This window comes from Macrotis lagotis, chromosome 1 (assembly GCF_037893015.1).
Source record: "Macrotis lagotis isolate mMagLag1 chromosome 1, bilby.v1.9.chrom.fasta, whole genome shotgun sequence".
Classification (NCBI taxonomy): Eukaryota; Metazoa; Chordata; class Mammalia; order Peramelemorphia; family Peramelidae; genus Macrotis; species Macrotis lagotis.
The window spans coordinates 696,050,265-696,065,787 of NC_133658.1; the positions used below are offsets into that span (position 1 = coordinate 696,050,265).

General features: G+C 35.6%; 1 protein-coding gene across 2 annotated transcripts in view; it reads left to right on the forward strand.

The window, feature by feature from the left end:
* Positions 1-15,523, forward strand: part of STK39 (serine/threonine kinase 39) — a 310,860-nt gene that overhangs the window by 245,065 nt on the left and 50,272 nt on the right. For both annotated transcript variants that reach the window (XM_074215784.1, XM_074215785.1), the window contains exon 15: positions 11,332-11,384. In XM_074215784.1, the coding sequence (XP_074071885.1) occupies positions 11,332-11,384 (53 nt within the window). The remainder of the gene's footprint in view (positions 1-11,331; positions 11,385-15,523) is intronic.

Here is a 15,523-nt window from a genome sequence, read left to right on the forward strand (position 1 = left end):
TCAAACCTTTACTAAGAGTCTACTGGGCAAGGCTTTTTTTTTGTTTTTAGTATTGCTCTACCTTAGTTAATTCCTGATCTTTTTTCTCCAATCTCTTTAATGATTTTATTACAACAAAGCAAAGTTATTAAATGTTAATTTGTAAAGAAAAGGTTTGAAGGGATAGAATAGGCAGGAGAACTTTCCAATTCTCTTTGAATTTAGCTAATAAAGGTAATGACTTCAAAGCCAATACCACTTCACAGTTTCATTTTCACATCCATATGTTAAGCTGGTCATAAGACACCAAGAATCATTTAAAACTAAAAAGGACCTTGGAGCTAGTTATCTAGTCCAGAAAATGAGGCCTGTAGAGTTTGAATGACTTTACAGTCACATGGGTATTTAATGATCAGAGTTAGAGTTTGAACTCATTGCTGTTCTATGCAGAGCCTACATTTTAGCTAAAAGCCAGTTCATAACTTATTTAAAACATTAAATTTGTTCATATTGCAACAGTGCTTGTAAGAAATAACTTTGACAGCTAGGTGACAGAATGGAGAGAGCACTGGACCTGGAGTCAGAAAGACATGAATTCAAATCTCCCCTTAGAGATGAGTATGTGACTCTGGGCAATTCACTTAACTTTACTGTCTGCCTCATCTGTAAAAAGATAATTGATAATAACAGGTAACATCCACCTCCCAAGGGAGTTTGTGACGAATAAATAAGATGATATTTGTAGAGTTCTAAGCACAGTCCTGACAGTAGTAAAATTTTTAATAGATATTTCTTCTCTCCTTTCCTACTAACTTATAATTTCAAGAAGTTAATAGTATTAACTTCATATTCTCAAATTCAACTTTGCATTCTCTTCATCCAGGATACTCAGAGATTTCCTTAGTGACAGAAATGCCACCATCCTTTGATACTCTCCCCTCAGTCATGTACATAATGCCTATCAGCATCATGTCTACTTGCTTTGACTAGTATGTCTGTATTTATGTTTTTTACCCTATAATATGCTGGAGTCTTTCCCCTTAAATTGAACTACTCTTGACTCAACTCTAGAGAAAATTGTGGGTTTATTCAAGATGCTGCCAAATTATTTACTTTTAGCATTTTTTAAAGCTATCTCATGAATATTTGTTTCTGCAGTGTTAGATAAACAGCTGAATCATTTTTGTCCACTGAATCTTTCAGATACTTGACCAAAATCATCACTCACAAGTAATTTTCCCCCCTAGCTTGTGTGCTTGGTCAGAATAAGTTCAACCTGTTCTGTGAATCATTTTGGAAAGGTATTTGTTAGTCCTTTTGTCTAAAAGCTTTCCCCTAAAAGACAGCCATATTAACCTGACAGCAAATCTATCACCTAACTAAAATGAATAGTGGCAATGTGAGACTTATTACCTTCTATTAGGACACTAATTCATTAATAATTTCTTTTTTTTTTTCCTCCTTGGATAGACTTGCTGCTTTCCATATCTGTGTCCTAATACAAAGGTCCAGAGATCAATGTAATGGAGAGAAATTGTCAGAGGTCAACAGATTGGAAAATCTAAATTAGATCAGATTATGTAGAGCTTGGTAGGAGTGGGTTGGGGTATTTTTATTCCTTTAATTGTTCTTTGGATAAGAATTGAACATCACACCCCACATTGTATCTGACATGATTGACACTTTGAAGCAAAATTCTTTCATTGGTCACAAGACATTCTCAGGATTGAAGAGGGCTCTAAAGAAATGAGACTGTCCCATTGCACATTGAAATCAGGTGCATTATTCAATTACAAAAATAGACTCATTATCATGAACAGAAACTCTTAAGATACAGGTAAAAATAAGTAGCTTATCTGCTTACTAGTCATGATACTGTTTGAAAATTAATGCCAACCTTTATTTCTTATGGATATACCACTAAGAAGTAACTTTGTTCTTAAACTGGTTCTTATTTCTCTGGCTATTTGTTGGTGCTTGGAAATTTCCAATGAGGTTGATGTGGGTTCTACTGCAAATGATTTATCTCTCTTGAACATTACAGTCCCAGTGCAATATATTTGTGCTCCAGAGATTAAGAGCAAGTTCAGTTTAGGCCAGGGAGTAAATACTGTACTACTTAAGATTTTTCAGGTTCAAATAAAGCAAGAAGATAGGAGAGGAAGTACTGCTTCATGATTTTGGGATAAACTTTGCAGTTAGTTCATTTAATAGCTGTAGGATGTTGTAGACTATATCACTCTCCCACTGAATAAACTCCAGTGGCTCCTTTTTAGCTCTAAACTAAAATGTAAACCTATCTCTTGAGTATTTAAAGCCCTTTCCATCTGGGCTCCAACCTACCTTTCCAATTATTCCCCTTCATGCTCTCTGCATTCTAGCCAAGGAACTCTTCTTATTTCATATTCTATCTCCTTAACTTTGCATAGACAGTTTCCCATGTTTTGAATAAAAGAAATACTATCTCCTCCACTTCTCAGAACACCTAGTTTCCTCCATGACTCAGTTCTTATATATATATGGTTAATATAGAAGCTATAGGATGAGCATCACCTGTGGGATCATCCTATATAGAAATACCACCCTATGTTGTTCAGAACATTTCACTGAAAAAGCAAAGAAGGTTTTTAGACCACTTTGGCCTGAATGATGCTTTTCATAGACTGTAAACACTGTAACCCTGTGTGGTGAAAACTTTTTATGCATAAAATAATCTGTTCATAGACAGCTGTAGCCTATGGAGCATCCCAGATTCCCATGGTGATTCCCATATGCAGAAGTCTGTTTTTGGATCTTCGAGTTAGCTGACAGATGTGTAAAATCATATCCAACCAGGCTGTTCCCCACAGGCTACATAGCTGAGGAGTTCTTGCTATTCTCATAGTCTGTGGAATATATTGCACCACGAAAGCCTCCTCTCACTATTGTAGTCCTGGAAAAAGTTGTTCTTCATGGGTATATAAAGCTAAGGTTCAAGTTACCTCAGTTGAGGAACCTAGCTCATTAATGATATGCTGAAGGTAATAGTTTGAATCTCTCCATTTAATCATTTGACTTTTCTCATATCAAAGATTGGGTTTCTGAGCAGTGAATGAGTGGACATTAAGACTTGGTTGCCCTCATTTTTTTATTTTCTTGGTTTTGAGCCAATTTGACTTTGCTTCTAGAGACCCAGTTCAGTCATTGTTTTAAAAGATCCCTCTGAGACAGTCTTGGTGGGCAGCTCCCAGATTGTAGAGAGCAACTTGCAGGGATCAAATTGGGCTGGAGAGTCCCTAAGCTTCTCCCATTCTCATGAAAAATGAGTCTTAAAACAGACAGGCCAAGACTTCTGGAATAGTGAACTCTAATCTTTCCCCTCTGGACTTTTATGTGTTTTAAAGACTCATTTGGGAGTCGAGTCCTCAAGATCTTGTCATCAAACCCCACACTGCCACCTTTCTAAGGTAACGTCTGGACAGGTGAAGGTCTAATGATCTATACTAGAAGCTTTTCTTAGCTATGTCATGGTATTTTAGTGAAGAGTGCTAGAATTGATGTCAGATGACTGGGATCAAATCCTAACATTGCTACTTATTATTTGCATGATTTGGGGGTTAGTTATTTAACCTCTCTAGGCCTCAGTTTCTTCAACCAAGAAGTGAGAGGATTAAATTTACTCATGGTAGTGATAGTGATAGTGTATATATCTCTAAGTATATAATCTTATAATATGGGACATATTAGCCTTCCTAGGAATCCTAGACTTTTCACCTTGACTCAGATTTCTTCAATGGTTGTTTAACAGGAAGAACCTTGCCAGTTGTTGTTTTTGGATGATCCAGGGATTTCTGAACTCTGAGAGAGAGATCAAGACCCACAATGATTCTTAATTCAATAAAGTATTAAAATCAGGATCCTCATTCTAATTTTCAAAATCCAGTAAATTTGCCTCTCCCTTAATTTGTCTTACCTTTTTAAACTGAATTAACATGACCATCCCTGCCTGTTGTCTTTTCTTCATGTTATTTCCCAAACCTCAGAGAGCTTTTTCATCCTGTCTTATCCATTGTCCACCCATTTTCAAGGTCCACCTATAGCCTTCAACATATATATTGATCCCCCAGTCTCTGAATACTTAAGATATGTATTGTCTGAAACATGTACTTCAGAAGCTGTGTATTCTTTCATTTTTTTTTTTTTGCATGTAAATCATGCTTCCTCAAACAGATGTTAATTTCTTTAAAGGCAAGGAGCATATTTTATACTTTTTGACTTCTACTTTGTAAGGTATAAAAAAGATATTTAAATTAAACTCTTAATTTGATTTTCCCTTAATTGAAGACCCATGCTCTGGACACTTAACCAGAACAAATAATGTGGTCTTTTTAGTTACTTTGGTTTTTATATACATTTTAGTTTCTTTCCCTCTGAATTATTTTTCCTTTTTTATTTCTTAAGTGATAATAGTTCTGAGTCATAGCTGAGAGTGCCTGCCTGCTTGTAAGATTTACTTTCCTCTTGGGAGGACTTCATGCCCAAAGATACAGATATATGTGTCTGCTTGCTGTTACCTTGCTGAAGAGAAGAATAATTGACTTCAACAGCCTATTCTATTGATATTAATTTTCCAAGTCAATTGACTTATTCATGGGGGGGTACCTTTGCAATTAAATTTACTTCTATCTATATGGCTTTTTTTTTCCTACAAAGAGGATGGATTGGGGAATATTTGAAGGTACAATTCTATCTACTGTTGTTATTAAACTGGATTTTTTTTTTTCCCTAGACCCTGAGAAGACATCTTAGGGGTAGGGATTGTTTGGATTTTGTATTCCCAGTGCATGGAGAAGGATTATTCAAAGTATAATAATGATTGCATTTAAATAGTGCTTTAAAGTTTAAGTTTATAGTCTTTTTAAAAATTCATTATATTCTATGATAGAGCAATCTGAGGTGGGTACTGCTATTTTACTTATTTTACAGATAAGGAAAATGAGGAAAGAAGGACTTAGAATCTATTCTGCCGTCTCACCTTCAGTAGGAAATTCAAATGGATGCCTGTCTTCTCCAGGATCCAATTTAAAAATCCTCTGACCTTCAAGGATCTTTACCAGCTGACTCCCTTCCGTCTTCAATGTTCTTACACCTTACTCATCCCCAACTTCCTCTTCATTCTGGCTCTCTTGCTGCTTCTTCAACAAGACACATCATCTCCTAGTTCAATGATTTGCATTGGGTTGTCTTCATGCTTCATCATTTCCATCTCCTGACTTAGATAGTTACTTCAAATCCCAGCTAAAATCTCAGTTTCCTTAAGAAACCCTTTTGTCATCCACTTAATGTAAATTCTGTTGAATATCTCCAATATGTCTTCTTTTGTACTTAGTTGTTTTTGTGTTATCTCCCTCCTTATACACTTGAGAGCAGCGAATCTCTTTTATGCCTTCCTTTGTAATCCCAGCACTTGACACAATGCTTAAAAAACTGTGTAGGCACTTAAAGACTTTCTTGCTTGACTTGACTTCTTAACTCCAATTCTGATACTCTCCACTGTGTCACACTTCATTCTATTATAGTGTAAATTGTATATATATACTTGTAGGATCACAGGGAAGAGAGTTCAGTTAGTATTTCATTAACTGTAATACTGTCCAGATTAATGATATTCATTTTGCTACATTCTGGCAAGAAAATTGGTAATAGGGATTGACTGATGAGGAGATCTTGTGTAATTATGATTAGAATGGGGGCAAGGGGTCTTTAATGAGTAGACTCAAAGAATAGAGGTTTAAAATACTCAGAACAACTCTGGAAAGGGGTATATGGTTGCGTAGTCCAGAGATATATTCTTGATCCTTTTCAACAGTCCTATTAACTACTATGTTTGTCAACACTGGATCATAGGAAGTTGAGTCTTCTAGAATGCAGGATGATAGACTGATGATCTTAAATGTTGCTCATTAAATAATAATCCATAAAGGGGAACCAAATGTAATAATAAGAGAAGCATTCCAGTATAATAGTAGTCACATGTCAAACTAGCAGTGATTTGTGAGAGAAGGAAGAAAAGAAATCAGTAAAGACAGCTGAGAGTTTTAATGAACTGAAAACTCAGGTCAGTTAATAGAAGTTTACATGGTATAGTGCTATATTAATATATGAGTGCGGCATGAGGGTGGTGATCATCAAACAATAGTCTTTAGTTTGGGGCACCAAATATTCAGAGAGATGCAATAATCTACAATGAATCCAAAGGATGGCCACCAGGACATCAGAACTGGAAACCATATATGATTGAAGGGATTGTATATCTTAAAGATGTTAATTAAGACTGGAGAAGAGGTGAAGAGTAAGGTCATTATCTTGAGTTATGTATGTCTTAAGTTCTTCTTGTAAAATTTAGATTAGATTGATTTTGTTTGACTCCAAAAGGTAGAACATGGGACAGTGAGTGGAAGTTGCATAAAGATAAATTTTGCATCACTAAAAAAGGAAACTGGGAAGGGAAAATAACAATGATTCTTAACAGTCAGTGTTACCTATACTGCTTTGATAGCTATAGCTAGTTAGTTTCCCATCACTTGAGTTCTTCAAGTAGATAAATCTTGGATGATTCAACCTGCTTATTGATATTTATTAAAAGAGATTTCTACTCAAGTTTCTGGCCTTTTTCAGATATCAGATTATATGATTCTGTAAATTTGGAATTTAGGACTCCTGAGTTCTAGTTCCTGTTCTTTCAGTACTTACAGCTGCTATACTTCTCTAGACGTCAGTTTTCACTTCTATAAATTGATGGCACTGATGGCAAAGATAGATATATCTTTGAAGCTCCTTCCATGGCTGAGGTTTGGGAGTTAATGTATTTTCTTTATTTCTTATAGCTTCCATTCTGAAGAATGAGACTTAAAGTATTCCTTTTTTGTTTGTTAGTTTTGGGGGGGGGGCATGGGTGTGGGTGGGTGTGTAAAAGATATCTTATTTCATGGAGTGGTACATATATTTTTTAAATTCCAGAAACTAGTTGTGGCTGTAGTATCAGAGATTGACTTCCCTTCTGGAGAATGAGACTTGAAGTATCCCTTTTTTTTTTGTTTAGGGTGTGTTGTGTGTATGTTTATTTCATGGAGTGACATATATTTTTTAAATCCCAGAAATTCAGTTGTGGACTCTAATTAGTGTCAGAGCTAGAACTAAAACTTAACTTGAATTCTTAGAATATGTCTGCGTATTTTAAATGCGTTTATTGTATGCAGGTAGTTGTGAGGCTTTAATTTATTAGTAATTTTAAATGTCCCCAGAGGTACTCTGAAGGATTTTCTTTCCTCACCTCCTCCCTTCTCTATGTATAAGCAGGAAATCTTTTGCACATGTAGGGTCAAATATGTGACTGGCAAATAGCTACCCTTAGATCTAAAGAGAGCTTTGACTAGATCTAGCTGGCAACACTAACATTCCAAAGGTAGGGTCCAGAGAAGGGAATGTTTTTTTTTTTAATTTTTGGCTTCTTCTATAGCCTCAAATCCAAATAGGTACAATAAATTGCAAATAGTAGCTTTTTAAGGATTCCCCCTCCAAGACTCTTTATACTGTCTTTGCTATTAGAGTTTAGATATTTTATAGGTATTATAAAATGTTTTTCTTTTATGTTTTTCAGAATAAAATGGAAAAAATGAAATAAAAAAGGGTACTTGGATTTTGGGGGGTTATGTTTTACCTTTCATTATATTTTCCCTGAGTTACAGCAAATTTAGTTCATCAACTGACTACTTTTGAGTCACATTCATTGAATCTTACTGAATTTTTTAAAAAATGGCCTTAGCATAAAGCATTTTAGAAGGCATATGAATAGCAGTTATTTTTTTTCTTGAATCCTTGTTATGTTTTTTTTTAAAAAAAAAAAAGAAAATTCCTGACACCTAAAAACTTAATTGGGAATTTTCATCAGATCATAGATTTAAAACTGGGAAAGACCTTTGAAGCTTCCTAGACTTTCTCTCATCTTGCAGATGAGGAATCTGGGGCACAGTGGTCAAGTGACTTATTCAGGTCCTACAGCTAATAAAGCACTTTTGAACCCAGATCTGTCTGATCTTCAGGGCTGACTCTTATCAGCCTTTTCCCACACCAACAGGCCTACCTCTGTGTTTTATTTGTTCATTCACTGAACCATTGTGTCTTATCATTTAGGCCCAATGCTGTGGATGGTACTTAACTTTTTTATTAAAGCAGTTACAACTTGATTTCCTTAGACCCAGCTTAATTTCCTTTATAGAGCATAGAAATCTCACTAAACAGGATGGTAGATTTAGGACTGGAAGCGACCTTAGAGGTCATTCAGGAGCAAATAAATGGAGCCCCAGAGAGGTTAAGTGACTTGCCTTAAATCACACAGAAAGAAGCAGAGCCTTGATTTACATGTAGTTCCTCTGACTCCAAATATAGCACTTAGGCCATTCCTTCTACTGACAGAAGGGCTCTATATTTTCATAACAAAGGTCTCTCCTTCACTGACTTCTATGCAGTGAAGTAACTATTGTCCCTTGGGAAATTGTGGCATTTTGTTAATAGGAGCTAGTTGATTTACCCTAAAGGCTTTATTTATCTTTAAGAAAGCCTGTGTTTTAAAACTTTGACTATTTTTTTCTATAAGACTGCCTTCATAAAATTGCATTGACATAATTTCTGACCTTAAATCATGAAGATCTTCAGTTATCTTGAAATCAGGAGTACCCTGTGCCATATCAATTAAAGTAAATGTACTTTCAATTAAAGGTGTTAAGAATGAGATTGGAGAGCTTAATTCTTTATAAAAGAATGACCTTCAATAGTCAGATCCAATTAGGCGGTTCTCCAACTATATTTCATCTTGATGGGACAGGTCTACTGCTAACAATCCATCATTGTGATATTTTCAAAGGAAGAGAATATTTTAGGTTTGTATTCATAAAAGAATGACAAAACAGCTTTAGTAACAGGAACAGTAGCTAATTTGATTCATAATATCTAGGTGTTAGAGGTGTGAGTAAAAATTACATCAGAAAATGTTGGTGCTAGAAATGTTTTCCCCTCTAAAATATTAAATAGGAATTTATGTTCATAATAAAGAGGCAACATAGTACTGGTTTTGGAGTCAGAAAAACCTGACTTCAAATTCATCCTCAAGACACTGTGTGACCCTGGACAAGTCGCCTAATATGTTTTTCTTAATCCATTAGAGGAAGAAATGGCAAACTAGGCCAGGATGTTTACCAAGAAAAGCATGTCCCATGGCATCGTGAAGAGTTGGATAGAAGTATTCATATAAAAATGAATTACCTTTTCTTGAAAATAGGCTTAAGTTCCAAAATTTTTCCTGTCCTTTGTTATACTTAAAATATCTGAACTACAAAATGAGGAGGTTGAAAATGAGTCCCTTCCAATCCTAAAACTATAAGCTCATGAACCTAATTTAGGAAAGTTTAGAGTAAAGAATTTCATACCCTAAAGGACATCCCCCCCACATACTAAATGAAGTAAATATATTTAAAATTTTTTTTCTTTCAGATTTTGTTTTTGTGGTTTTAGGTACTTTGTTCACTGACCCAAGTCAGAATTGTCCTTCTGAATTTCCATGACCAAAAAGGTTCCTCCCCTAGTTTCCAGTTTTCCTATACTGGACCTTTCTTATCTCAGGCTAGTTCTCAGACAGTAACCTCTTATTATGTCCACATTGAAACCTTTGCAACCTGACTGACCCTGCTTGAATTTGCACTGCTTTGGCCATAGCCTGGGTCCTGAGCATCACATAGACTCTAAGTTGCAGCACCATCCTAGAGCTTTGCTAAACTAAAAGGAAAGTCAGGGTGATTCAAATACAGTATTATTCAGATACTTTTTCCCTGTAGGTTTTGGTCAGATGATTTAACAGTTCAGCAATTTGCTTTTAACATTTTCTTCCTTTAGTAATTACTGTTTGGTCTAGCTTTTCCAATGCAATTTTTCAAATTGTGCTTTTTTATTAGTTCTTTGTTGCATTCATTCAGCGTTCTTTATATCAGTATGCCCTATACTAGCATATAGTAAAAAGGAAAAGATTCCCCCCCAAAAAAAATCTTGTCTGTGTGTACACACACACACAGACATATTCATGCCTTCACTACTTAACATTAACATAAGTGGAAACGTGTTCATGTATTCAAGATTATTGTTTCATTTGCTCAATTTTTTGTAAATTTTAAATGGGTATTTACTATTCATCCTTTTCCTCCTTTAATATTTATGAAAATGGCCTTTGTGATCCTAGCAAGTCCCATAACCTCTTAGTGCCCTAGACCATAAGTTGCAGAGCAGGAGCTATTTTTTTTCATTGGTAGAAGAAAGTTACTCATCAGGACTTCTCTTCCTTAGGGAAATCACAGATTTTTCCTCTCTCTCTAAAAACAGAAGACAGTAAGCTCATTAGTTGATATGACTATACGCTATTGGGTTACATGACCTTTAGAATTTTCGGTATGAAATAGCTCATCATAGGGCTCAAGGACCTCTCTATTGCAATGATTTCTTTAGCAATGTATTTCATATCTTAATGGATTTTTATTCTTCTTTGTGTGATTATAATGTTGGAATTTTGGTGTTGTTTGGATTTCGAAGACCCAGGTTCAAATTCTACCAGTTGCCATTTAACAAGGTATTGATTTTGGATAATTTGTTCAACTATTCCAGAATTCAGTCTTCTTTGTCTCTAGTGAAAGCCAAAGTAAACTACAAAGCACTGCTTTTAATATGGGGCATTATTATGATATAAGCAACTTTTATGATTATATTTCAGAGACCAGATGCCAGACAACCTACATTGGTAGAGGGAGTTTTCTCATCTGGGAATTCCCTGTGCCCGTGAAAGCATGAGTTCAAGTCCTGTTCTATTATTTGAACACATTCCTACATATTTTTGTTGTTCGCTCATATGTGATTTGATATAAGTAGACTAACCCTCAAAAAGTATGGACAGAATAAGCTTAAGAAAGCAAATAGCATTTGATTGATTGGGATCTGTGTATATAAAACAGGGCAAGATAATAAGATGTTAGGAATTTCACCTATCAAGTTTGTTTTTTCTGTTACCAATATGGCTCAAATTTTTGAAAAATAAATATTATAATTAGTTTTAGAGGTGGCTACTACTATTAGGCAAATGTTGTTCAATTCCTTAAGTCCTTTCCTTTATTTATGTCTTGATATAAGTGTCTTTGAGTCAAGGGAATACTATAGCATTGAACTGTAAAATGCTGTTTGCATATTAACATCTACTTGTATAAAAATTGGAATACATTTAGTTTGATTAAGCATCGCTTCATTAGATTTTAATGTGTTGTGTGTAATGTATTTCAGGAACTCCAGAAAGGAACTTAATGACATACGATTTGAGTTTACTCCAGGAAGAGGTAAGTTTTAATTGAAATTATTCTTTTATTACCCAAAAGTGCATTTTAGAAATTGATTACTGCTTTGGGGTTAATAAATTACTGTTTCAAAGTTTTTTTCTACCCCCAAAAAAGGAATTTCATATTATTGTAGCAATTCCAAACCAAAATCCTTCTGCCCACTTTGTCTCATTGACTCTGCTATATTGTATACAGTATTTGTACACATATATATTAAAATATATGAGACTGTAAATATTAGCTCATTCATGGAAATAGATGCTGGTAATACTACCGTAGAGCTTAAAAGAAAGAATGATGGACCTAATGAGAATTATACAGAATATCTAATAGGATCCTAGAAACAAACCCACTCTACTGAGAAATATGCCAAACTTTAATTTTATCTTCTCTTTTGTGCTTCCATGGAAGTTTGGATTGTAAGAAATGATGGAGATTTGCTTTAGACATTAGTAAATATGGGTAGGCCTAATGTCTATATTTCACCTTAACAACATTTTTATATTTTAGGTAAATTTTGAGTACTATTGAAACTGTCTCAGTTACTTTGCAAAATAAAAATATTTTAAGTATTTTAAGTGATTATATATATAAAACAATGCAAATCAGTGACTGTTTAAGGAATCCCAGAGTCCAAGGACACCTCAGAGTTTATCTAGTCTAGTCTGTACTTCAATCAGAGTCACCTCCTAAATATTCCTTAGAAATGGCTACTCTCCTTCCATTTGGAAGATAATCAGTGATAGAAACCAAGATATCACTCCACACTTAAACTTCTTTCTTGTTTGGAATTTTTTTCCTCCAAAATCAAGCTGCATTCCTTCTTTGTAGCTTTCACCCATTCTTATGTGAGTCAAGTAAAACATACAAAAGGCTTTGTGTACAATAGTTGGAAGCAACTGTGTCATCCTCTCTTTAAGTCTTCTGTTGTTCATACTAAGTATTCCCAGTTAGAGAGGCAGGGTTGGACTGTGAAAAGGGCATTATTTATCCCCTTATGGTCATGCAGAACAGCTTGTTTGGACATTCCTCAGTCCCTGCAATGCACTCATTCTAAGAGAGATTGAGTGAGTGACTTGCCTAAGGTGACATGAGAACTCAGTGGAAAAGTAACAACTTAAACTAATATCTTCTGACTTTCCAATTCCAGTGCCCTTTTCACTAAGACACTAATGTCAGGAACTCTTAAATTTGGCCCATTTTTTAAGTCTTTTGAGATCTTTCTGGATCCTAATTCTGTTTTGCTTCTATATAGATTTGAAAAATATGTCACCATCCAAGTAACTGATAAAATCATTGAACCTATTAGAATACGGATCTGTCCTTGGGACAGTGTTTTAGAGACTTTCGTTTTGGGTTGAACTTGATCACCATTCAAAAAGTTGCAGATTTTCCTAATTCTTCCATCTTTATCTAGTCCATATCTCCCCGTCTTCCTCCAGGATGTCCTGATTAAAAAAATTTTAAATACATCACTTTGATTTACCAGTCTAGTTACTCACTTGAAAATGGAAATGAATTTAGTTTGATATGCTGGCTTCTAAAATTTGCCTCTTCCCCTTCTAAGTATTCCTAAACTGTTCTTTTACTAGTATGTTCTAAAGTTCTTCTGGGAATTGAAGTTTATTGACCTATGACTTGAAGGATACTCTTTCTTCCCCTTTTTTAGAAAATTGGCATATTTGCCTTTCTCTAGACCTGTGGCTCTTTTCTCCTCCATAGTTTTTTTCACACACTGTATTAAATGCTAATCTTCTACATCCACAAGTTTTACTTTATTTCTCTGTGATAGAGTTCTTCCAGGCCTAGTGACTTAAATTCATTGAGGGTAGTCAAGAACTCTTTTTATCTCCTCCAAGCTTTTGATTTCTGTTAATTTTTTAAATGTTTCTTCTTGGATCTAAAGTTAATTTGGCTTATTTCAGAAAATATTGATCACCTCCCCTTTGCTAAGCACTGAAGATGGCAAGATAAATATGACATAGACCCTGCTCTCAAGTTGTTTATAATCTGGTGGGGTAGGGTGGGGTGGGGGAAAAATAGATTTAGAGGGACCTTAATATGCATGCCAGTGATAAGTAAAACAAAGGTCTAGGGTAAGTTGCTAAAGGAAATTTGAGAATAAGGCAACTCTCTTCTTCAGTAGTTAGAGAAAATGTCGTGAAGGAGGAAGAACTTGAGGAAACAAAGGTCTAAAACACAGAGAGAGTAGGAGTTGGCAGTGAGGGAAGGATTTAATTTCATGCCTGGGTGATAGTTTCAACAAAAACAGAGGTTAGGAGAAGGCAGGATGAGAATGGAAGACCAGGAATTAGTTCATTTTAACTGGAATCTAGAGAATGATGGTAGTAGTAGTATGTCATAAAACTAAAAAAGTGTAGGTTGTGGACAGCCAGGAGAAAAAGGTGGTGGGTCCAGGGAAAGTTTTTGAAAATACAAATGATATAATCAGATGGTGCATTTGCAGTGTGAAAGATGATTTGGCAAATTGATAGATTAGAAATAGGGAAATGAGACCAAAAAGGATTTGAGAGAGTTGATAGGATTTGAGTATTGACATTGGGAATGGAACATAGAAGAATGCAAGAAATGTTATTGTAGGGAGCAGCTGGGTGATGCAGGGAATAGAGCACTAGCCCTGGAATCAGGAGGACCCCAGTTCAAATTTGACCTCAGATACTTAATAGAAAACCTAGCTCTGTGACATTGGGCAAGTCACTTAACTTCATTGCCTCGCAAAAACCAAAAAAATAAAAGAAAAAGAAATATTGTTGTGAAATAATTGATAGACTTTGACACCTAATCAGATGGAGTGAGAAGAAACAGCCATAGAGGAGACAAAGTTCTAAGCTTTATGACTGGGAAGATGTTGTTGCCATCAGGAGAAATAGTGAAATTGGGAGGAGTCTTGGAAGAAAGATGAAGTAAGTTTTGGACATCATGAGTTTGGAATGCCAGCAGGAAATCAGACAAGGATCACCAACAACAGGCAGCTAGAAATGCAGAATTGAGATTCTGGGAAGTTTAAGCATGTTGGATCGAGATTTGGGGACAACTTAATAATAGAAATGGTTGAGGTCACCCTGAGACAGCATGTGGAGAGGAGAGAAGACCAGAATTTAAAACTTTATTGGGGAGGGGAAAGAGAGAGACCTTCATTTAAGTTCAGGAGAAGAGAAACTGGACAAGGATTCAGAAACGAGATGTTGACCAGGTAGGAAGAGAATGAAAATGCAGTATCCCTGAAGCCCAGTGAAGGCAGCAGGTAACAAGGAGTGATGTGATCAACAATATCAGATGCAAAAGGAGAATGTGGGGGTGAAGGTGGGGAAGGGGACTGTTGGATGTAATTGGCAGTGTTCGGAATCAGAGAGAGGAGGTGTTTCTACAGTGGTGGGTAAGGACTCTGAGCATGCAAGCTGTTCAGAAATGAGTGTGGTTGTTGAAGAGGACTTGGTGAGTGTAGAGTAAACTATCTGGGAGTTTGGCAGTGAAAGAGAAGAGAAAGGTAAGAAAATCAGGTGTCAGAGTCAAGGAAAGGGTGTGTGTGTGTGTGTGTGTGTGTGTGTGTGTGTGTGTGTGTGTGTGTGTGACAGTGGCACACACACACATGCTTGCTGGGAGCCAATAAAGTGACAAAGACATCAGTCTACAGAATAGATATATTTGATAAATTTACAAACTGAAGTAGAGAGAATGGGGCTGAGCTTTCAGGTAAAAGAAGATGCTAAACACAGAGAAGAATTCTTATTTCTGAAATGAGAGGAAAAATAAGAAAATATTGAGTGTGGACAATGAGGTTCAGAAGAAATAAAGGACTTCATGGACTTATCATTTCAGTAAAGGAAGCCTTCTGTTGACATTGAGAAGAAATGGAATTTGGGTTTCACTAAGGAAGGTTCTTTGTAGGGATGAGTAGTTCTATCTTTTCTGTTACTATACAATCTACCAGGCAATATCCTTACCTCTTTGGTCATCCATTTATATCCAGGCATAGTTTATTAAACCATCACCATTTCTCATAGCTTTACATCAACCAAACATGTTTTGGTTAGAGTTTCACTTCTAATTCACTTAATAGAGTTAAGCAGAAGTTCTCATTCTTACATCTGGAAGCTAATGTTAACCTCTATAATTGT